Genomic DNA, 9,288 nt, shown 5'->3' with positions numbered 1-9,288 from the left:
GTTTTGATGACCATACAGTTCAAACGTGACTCTCCAGGGTTGGTCTTCAGATTGCTGCTACCACAATTTCTTCAGGCTTAGCCAGCATGAGCAATAAGGAAAGAGGAATTGGAGGCTGGGGGGTGATATATGATTATAATTGGAGAACGACAATTCACAAAGTCCTCTCTTATAGAATGACAAAACTATATGTAAAAAAGACTTGCTTATGGAAGATCTATCAACCTGGTTCCTCTGCTTTCTTCCCAGCCAGTCTGCAGAAGGCTCCCTTCACGTCCCTGTTCCTCAGGCTGTAAATGATGGGGTTTAACATGGGGATCACAACACCATAAAAGACTGCCACTACTTTTTCCCTATTGGAGAATGTCTTGGCCTGAGGCCTCAAATACATGGCCAGGATGGTGCCATAATAAATGCTCACTACAGTGAGATGAGATCCACAGGTGGACAAGGCTCTGCTCCGACCTTGTGTCGAATGGATACGCAAAACAGTGAATCCAATACGGCCATAGGTCACCAGGATAAAGAAAAAGGGTAAAGCTAGAGTAATGGCACTGGTTATTATCATGTTAATTCCACCGGCATGGGTATCAGAGCAAGCCAGTTTCAACACTGCCTGCAGTTCACACTTGAAATGATTCACCACGTTTGGCCCACATAAAGTTGCCTGTGTTAAGCCTGGATTCCCCAACGGGTGTTAAGGAAAACAAACTAAACAGAATGTGCAGCGAAGTCAGATAGGCAGACAGGTAAATGTGTGAGATAAGTTTTCTAGTTAACACGCAGTAAAAATACAGATACGCTTGTGCTATCAAAAATATAGTTTATTCCATTTAAGAATTATAGCATAGTCAAAATAAACGGTCCATTAGTCATATATCATTTCAGTCAAGTCTTGTCGGGGATACTCTATTTGCAAAGTCCGTGTTGAATAGCCAATGTCAGTTCACTTACAATAAATCACTCCCATCTTTATCTTCTCTCCGTTGAGAAAAATCAACACGCAGTCATCAATCCATCCAGTAATTAGGGATCTTCAAGCCAGAGAGAGCGAGCTGCAAATGCTTCGCTTCTTATATAGTGCTTTTACAACCACACCCTTAATTACATTCTTGCAGTTAAAGTTACACACACTTTAACCAACAAACCATGATACCATATTTATTATTTTTACCCAAAACAGTTAGGGTAAACAATGTTATCCCTAACATTCTCCCTTTTTGGGTAATAATAATAATATTACAATAATATAACCATTTACACCTTTAAATCATAATTGTTACAGCTCTCTTTAAATTTTACAACACCTTGAGCTTTTGTAAACTGGTCTGCAATATTTTCTTCCGTCATGCAGTACTCTAGTTTAATTAGACCATTTTTAACAGATTCTCTAACATTTAAGTATCTTAAATCAGTATGCTTTGATCTAGTCTTTACAGCAATATTAGTAGCTAATTGTATAGCTGCCTGGTTGTCCTCGTACACAATAATGGAATCTTTAACAGTTATACCCATGTCTAATAATAATTGTTTGTACAGAATTAAGTCAGTGCATAGTAATGACAGACATGAAAATTCTGCTTCCATTGTTGACAAGCTAATATGCTGTTGTCTGATTGACCTCCACCCTATTAGTGTCTTACCAAATAATATAGCCATCCCAGATGTTGATTTTTTAGTGTTTATGTCAGTTGCAAAACTTGCATCTGCATAGGCACTAAGATTCAAATCACCTTTTGGCTCTAGATACAATGCATGGTGCATTGTTCCTTTAAGATATCTTAAAATTCTCTTTAATGCTTGCCAATGACATTGATGTGAATCATTATTATATCGTGCCAGTTGATTAACACTATAAGCTATATCTGGCCTTGACCAATTGCTTATATATGATAAGCTACCAATTAAAGATTGATATATGGTCTTATCAAATTTGGGACTTTGAGCATCAATTTTGCAAATTTCCTGACTCATTGGAGTCTTTGCAGGCTTACAAAGTTCCATTTTATACAATTTAATTAATTGGCAAATTTTATCCTCTTGAGATATCTTAAATCCTTTTGTGGTTTTGTTAATTGTCAATCCTAGATACTTTTTAATTTCACCTAAATGCTTTAATTTTATCCTTTTGGCTAATAATGAAATAATCTCAGTAGCTTCATTATTGGTCTTAGTAATCAAAGCAATATCATCTGTAAATAATAACAATAATGACACCGTTCCATTTTTTTCTCTTTTAAACATACATGGATCTGCTAAACCAGATTTAAACCCTATATTGTTTAATTCTTTCACAATATATTGGTTCCATTCATAGCCAGATTGTTTCAATCCATATAAACTCTTCTTGAGTTTCCAACAATCGTTGCTATTTACTTTATTATCATTTATACCAACTGTTTTTTTCAAATATATTGTGTGCTGCAATGGTGCATGCAGATATGCAATTTCTACGTCTAGATGGTTAACAATATAATTCTTCTTAGCTGCCCACACTAAAGCTGCTCTTAAAGTTGTTGCCTTAAGATTTTGTGCAAATACCTCATCATAATCAAATACATTTTGATTAAATCCTTGTGCTACTAACCTAGCCTTATAAGTTACTTTCCCATTATTTCCAGTCTTTACTTTGAATATCCATTTGCACCCAATGGATTTTTCTCCTGGAGGTAATTTGGTTTCTTCATAAACTTTCATTTCCTTTAATGAATTTAACTCTTTTTCCATTGCCTTTTGCCAATTCTCCTGATCCTTAGCAGGATACATCTTAAGTTCATCTATGCTAGTAGGAACTTTATTTACTTGGCAAACAATACTTGCCTGATATCTTTCAGGTGGTTTAGTTATACGTGTCTAGGTATAACAGGACTTACAGGTGGACTTTCCTTTATTTCCTGTTCTTGACTATCTATCTCTTCTTGATCAATTATTTCCTCTTGATCTGGTTCTATTTGCTCTTCATGGACTTCTTCTTTAATTGGACTTTTCTTATAACTAGTCTTTTCTTTCTGCCTCTTATAGGGTTCTATAATAACATCATTATCTGAATCCTGCTCTAATCCATTCCATCCTATATGTTCTACGAACTGTGCACTAGCACTGCAGTATACTCTAGATGTACCTGGTTCCCAGAATCTATAAGATCTATGGTTTGCTTGATATCCAACAAAAATTAATCTTTTAGCTCTATGTTGTCCTTTGTGCCTGAGTTGTGTAGGGATATGCACCCATGCTGGTGCACCAAATGTGTGAATATAACTCAAATCAGGTTTCCTACCATGCCACAGAGTGAATGGTAATTCACCTGTTGTTGAATTAACAACATTGTTTAATATGTGATTACCACACATTATAGCTTCTCCCCACAAATTGTCAGGTAATCCAGAATCAGATAACATTGTCCTTCCCATTGATTGCAGTGTTTGGCCTCGTCTCTCAATAAATGCATTATGCTGAGGCCTATATGGTGCAGACTTTTTATGTTGAATACCTGCCATTCTAAGTCTACTCTGGAATTTATTATTTGTAAATTCCGTACCATTATCTGTTATAAGAGTTACTAATTTCTTTTTAGTTTTCCTCTCTGCAAATTTTAACCAATTAAAGAAATTTGTATACGTTTCAGTTTTTCTCTTCATTAAAAAACAGAAACCATACCTAGAATAGTGGTCCATTATGCTTAATATGTATCTAGCACCACCTACACTTGGCTTTTTAGGACCTATTATATCGGCAAATACTACCTCTAAAGGCTCTTTTGTAGTAAATCCATCAACTCTATTTGCCGGTATAACTTTGCTTTTGTTTTGATTACAAGCAGAACATTGCAAATACTTATTACAAGGTTTCAAACTTATTCCTTTAGATAGTTGAACAGTTCTCTTAATCATTTTAAAATTTAAATGACCTAGCCTTCGGTGTAACAAGTGAATACATTCATTATGAGGTTTCTTATTATCATAAACTGTGTTAGCCACTTTTAAACCATTATCATTTAACACATACAAGTCACCTCTTAAAGATGCAGTAATTTTCTTACCTTCTTTTTCAATTAAACAAGTATCTCCCCTAAAGGTAACTATGTATCCTAATCTAACCAACATTCTAACTGAAAGCAAATTAAATTTAAGTTGAGGTACATATAACATTTTTATGTTCTCATTTATACTAGAACAATGAGCAATACCTTCACCGTTCGCTTTCATTTTCCATCCGTTTGCCAATGAGATATGCTGTGAACTCATAGACATTTTTACAAATTTTTTGTTATCATTTGTAATACAGTGGGACGCACCACTGTCAACCACCATAAATTATTCTTTACAACTTCATTACTATACATGGCTAACTCAAAATTCTTATTTCTTCTTTGATATCTTCCAGTATTCTGGCTTGTATTCTGGTGCTTTGGTTTCTTACAAAATCTTGCCAAATGTCCTCTCCCTCCACAATTAAAACACTTTTTAATTGCGTATGCAGTAGGAGATTCATTATTTTCCTTTTGAGGTTGCTCCCTCCTTAACTGATCTCTTTCAAGCCTTCTTCTGGCCTCTTCAATCAATCTGCCAGTGATATCAGTTAAATTTAGACTTTCTTTAGGCAATATTTCAAGGGAAGTTACGTAGTCATCAAAACTTTCGTCTAATGAAGATAGAATTATGTAGACCTGGTGTAGCTCAGAGAAAATTAACTCCTTCTCATGAAGTTCTTGAAAAATGCTTTTCATAGTATTCAAATGACTCAGCATATCACCATTCTTTTGGAGATGCGTCTGGAAAAGCTTCCGTGTTAGATTTATGTGAGCACCAACGTTATCTCGGACATAAATCCTCTTCAGTTTTTTTCAACACCCAACAGCTGTTTGCTCTCCTCGTATATGAACAAGTTGCTGATCAGATAATGTTAGTCCTATGATGCAAAGAGCTTGTTCATTTTTCTGTTTAAATTCTTCTATCTTTTGACTATCTTCCTCATCTTCAGGATCCCATTCTTCTACGTTTGGTGGGTTTTCAAGTATGTTCCACAAACCTTCTCTTCTTAGAAGTAGACTACATTTCATAGACCATGAAACAGTTTGTTCCATCCAGCTTGGATATAAGGGACAAACTTTGTAGACTGACTTGTGCCATGTTCCAATATATGGATATAAAACTATAATTGATAAAACACAGCTGTCTGTTTACTGTAACGTGTAACAACACAAAATCTCACTTTTTACATAAACCTGTTTTTATCCTAGTTAAACTGACTTTGCAGTCTCTCTGGGCCCATAACCAGTGTTAAGCCTGGATTCCCCAATGGGTGTTAAGGAAAACAAACTAAACAGAATGTGCAGCGAAGTCAGATAGGCAGACAGGTAAATGTGTGAGATAAGTTTTCTAGTTAACACGCAGTAAAAATACAGATACGCTTGTGCTATCAAAAATATAGTTTATTCCATTTAAGAATTATAGCATAGTCAAAATAAACGGTCCATTAGTCATATATCATTTCAGTCAAGTCTTGTCGGGGATACTCTATTTGCAAAGTCCGTGTTGAATAGCCAATGTCAGTTCACTTACAATAAATCACTCCAATCTTTATCTTCTCTCCGTTGAGAAAAATCAACACGCAGTCATCAATCCATCCAGTAATTAGGGATCTTCAAGCCAGAGAGAGCGAGCTGCAAATGCCTCGCTTCTTATATAGTGCTTTTACAACCACACCCTTAATTACATTCTTGCAGTTAAAGTTACACACACTTTAACCAACAAACCATGATACCATATTTATTATTTTTACCCAAAACAGTTAGGGTAAACAATGTTATCCCTAACAGCCTGCATGGTGAAAAGGGGACAATGGTAATAATGAAGGTGCTGACCCATAGGCTCCCAGCCAACTGGATGCATACATTATGATTCATGATCAAGTTGTAGCGCAGAGGGTAGCATATCGCCACAAAACAGTCGTAAGCCATCACAGCTAACAAAACAGATTCAGTGATAGCTAATAAGCTGCTGATGCTCATCTGAGCAAAACATCTGCCCCATGGGATAGTAGGCCTGTCCATGAAGCAGTGGACCAGCATCTGTGGGACAGAGGTGGTGATGTAACTGGTGTCAATAAAGGAGAGATTGCTAAGGAAAAAATACATGGGTGTGTGGAGGTGGGAGTCTACGATAATCAGCATCAATATGAGGCCATTGCTGGCTACAGCAATGAGATAGATAACCAAGAAGAGGACAAACAATCCAGCACGAACTTTGAAGTTTTTAGAGAGCCCAAGAAGCACAAATTCGGTCACTGTGGTCTCATTTCCCCATTTTTCCATTTCCTGTAAGAGTGAAACAAATTTAAAGGTAAAGATATTGTCAGTTCTTCTGGAATTCTTCATAAATATTCCACACAAGCATGGGGGTTAAGAATGGGAGAATTGTTTTTAAAAGAGAAAGCTAACTTAGGGAGGAATGATTCAGGGATACAGTAGATACACAGGACGGAGATATAGATACATCTAGTGGTGAAAACATAAGTATATAATTCTTTTACATAATTTTTCTGTTCCACTTTAAGACTTCTTGTGAGCCATAGAGACCATAGTCTTCTAGATTTCCTATTCCCACACAGATATCTCCTTTTAGCTGATCGTTCTAGCTGAAGTTATAGAGCATTCTGGTAATTTTTGGTTGCATTATTTACTAGATGACAAAAAATCATTTTCTTTTATATCATTTTTGTCAATCTAGTAAACTTGCACCCAATGTAACAATCACAAAGGATTGTCACATTGTGTGCAGATTCCTCTCTAGATGGCTAACAATTGCCAGTGAATGGGTTTTTTGGGGGTATTTATTTTATTATGCCATGGTCTGTAAACATAATAGCTTAATCCCTTCGTAGGTGTTTGAAAGATAAGGAAATTTGTTAGACCACTACTGCTATCAGTTAGGTTAACGGGGAGAAACTAGTCCAGGATCAGTTAATGAACATTCTGGCTTTGTGGGATTTGAAGGTATTACGCAACACACTTCTTCCAACTTTTTAGAGAATAATACTTTTTGAGGGGTGGGGGAGAGATAAAGTCCCTCACTTTTGCGCATTCTTATGCAGGTATATGATGATGATTTCTGGAAAATTAGAACTTGGAAATGTCACCCTTTGAGCCCTTAAATAGATGTCATGTATTTACAAATTTGCAGGAAATATCGGCATGTTCTTCTATTTAGAACTGTAGTGATGCAGTGGTTAGAATGCAATATTACAGGCTGACTCTGCCCACAATCATGAGTTTGATCGTGACTGGCTCATCCTTCATCCTTCCAAGGTGGGTAAAATGAGAGCCCAGTTTATTGAGGGCAGTATACTGACTCTGTAAACCGCTTATAGAGTGGTATATAAACCTATTGCTATTTATTTACGAATGGTCTGAGTTTAGAATAAGGAATACCTTCCTCTTATATTACCTCCAGGCTAACAACTTCTACTGAAGGTTGTTTGGGCATGAGAAATGAACCCTATAGCTGTTAAAGTCTGGTCAGTGGAATTATGAATCTTCTTAGAGGAAAAAAAAATGAGTAAAAATCATTTGGCTTCTGACAAGCCAAAGGAAAAATAAATGACAGGACGCCACCTTTTATATTATATCTTGAATAGAGGAGAATATTTCTCTTCTCCTAGAAAAGCTGAGATAGTGGATTTCTTTCACTTTCATTGTAAAGAATAGGGTCAAGTTGAAGTTTCTCTTACTGCACCTAATTTTCAATCAGTGGGTAGAAGATAAAACAGAGGAATTGGTGATTATAGTGCAAATGAGCATAGTGATGCTTTGCCATTGTAACCACTCAAACAATCGTGAGAAGGGAATAATCACAGAGGATGTGATTGAGAGGCATTACCTCATAATGTGCCAGTCACTAGGGGCAGTGAGGTAGAACTAGAGCATTAGAAATTCCCTCTCCAAGTCCTCTTTATTATCTCTTACCCTGACAACTCTTTATGAGGCACAAGATCATTTTCTTCCCAAGCATTACTTTTCCTCTTGAATCTGTTCCTGATAAATGGTAAGTAACTAAGTGCTGGGTTTTCTACCTACCTCATTTCTTTCCTGTAAACAAAATATTTTCCTGTTATATGTGACAAAATCTGATTCAATGATCTCTCCTCAAGCTGGACCCCATTCTCCAACAATAACAGCTGTGACCACCCTGCTTCCTTTTAGAGGGTGAAAAAAACGGAATGGATTCCAATACTGTACTAATGCCTTCTGTAATGAGGCAGTCACTGTGATGTTTGCCCATTTGTAGTGACCAGTAATTAGCTTCAATGCTCTTTGTGTATAGTAGAATGATTATAGTATAGTGTAGTGGTTAAAGACTTGGCTCATGGAGGTGATGGATTATTTTTGGATTAATCATTGCTGCACAGCATAATTTATCTTGCAGAGGTTGTTATTGCCGACATAGAATTAGGAAAGACCTTCCATCAGCTGCTAAAGGAAAGATATAAGTGTAATAAATACATGAATTAACAAGACAGAAGAATAGGCATATTTGATTGCAAAAGATCAGAAGAATATGCACAGGATTTTCAACTGAAACATGCCATTTTACTCAATATTCTCTGAATGTCTGTTTCTCAAACTGGCACCCTCTAGATACTACTAGCATTCCAGGCAAATGCTGTCCAATCTCTTCTTAAAAGCTTCCAGTGAGGGAGCACCCACAACTTCTGATGGTGAGGCGTTCCACTGGTGAATTGTCCTCACTGTTAGGAATTTTCTCCGTAGTTCTAGATTGCTTCTTTCCTTGATTAGTTTCTATCCATTGCCTCTTTTTCTTGCTTTCTGGTGCTTTTCTTTGTGGTAGCCGCCCCTCAAATATTGGAACACTGCTATCATGTCATCCCTAGTCCTTTCTTTCATGAGACTAGACATATCTAATTCCTGTAACCGTTCTTCATAGGTTTTAGTCTCCAGGCCCCTAATAATCTTTGTTGCTCTTTTCTGCACTGTTTCCAGAGTCTCTACATCTTTTTTATGATATGGTGATCAAAACTGGATGCAGTATTGTACGTGTGGTCTTACTACCCACCTCTCTCCACCCCCCCATTCTCTCTCTCTCTCTCTCACACACACACACAAATCCGTCTGTCCATCTGTCCCACCCACCATTAGGAGCACTGACTGTGGCATAATCTATCCTTTACTTTTCAACATATTCATATTTAGTTCATATTTTTTGGATCTTCAGTTTACGATCACTTTACTAGTTTATTGTGGGAAGTGCAACCACGGCTCTAATATGGAGT

The 9,288-nt window shown here is 36.7% G+C and overlaps 1 protein-coding gene across 1 annotated transcript; it reads right to left on the bottom strand.

Moving 5' to 3' along the window:
- Positions 1-220: 220 nt before the first annotated feature.
- On the bottom strand, positions 221-6,313 carry LOC148132305 (olfactory receptor 13H1-like). Its single transcript, XM_087954198.1, has 2 exons — positions 5,824-6,313; positions 221-678 (listed from the first exon to the last, which is right to left on the bottom strand). Exons 1-2 carry the CDS (start codon positions 6,311-6,313, stop codon positions 221-223), a joined length of 948 nt encoding a protein of 315 aa, XP_087810324.1.
- Between the last annotated feature and the right edge of the window lie 2,975 nt (positions 6,314-9,288).

Source organism: Notechis scutatus, chromosome 2 (genome assembly GCF_049901735.1).
Source record: "Notechis scutatus isolate UNSWTSFEM ecotype Mainland chromosome 2, rNotScu1.2, whole genome shotgun sequence".
NCBI lineage: Eukaryota > Metazoa > Chordata > Lepidosauria > Squamata > Elapidae > Notechis > Notechis scutatus.
This window is presented reverse-complemented; position numbering and strand designations above follow the sequence as displayed.

Bases quoted from the DNA above. Each gene is read 5' to 3' on its own strand.
- LOC148132305 (XM_087954198.1), bottom strand. From the start codon at position 6,313: ATGGAAAAATGGGGAAATGAGACCACAGTGACCGAATTTGTGCTTCTT. The intron at 679-5,823 runs GCAGGCTGTTAG...TGGGGAATCCAG, and splicing joins CATTGTCCCCTTTTCACCAT to GCTTAACACAGGCAACTTTA.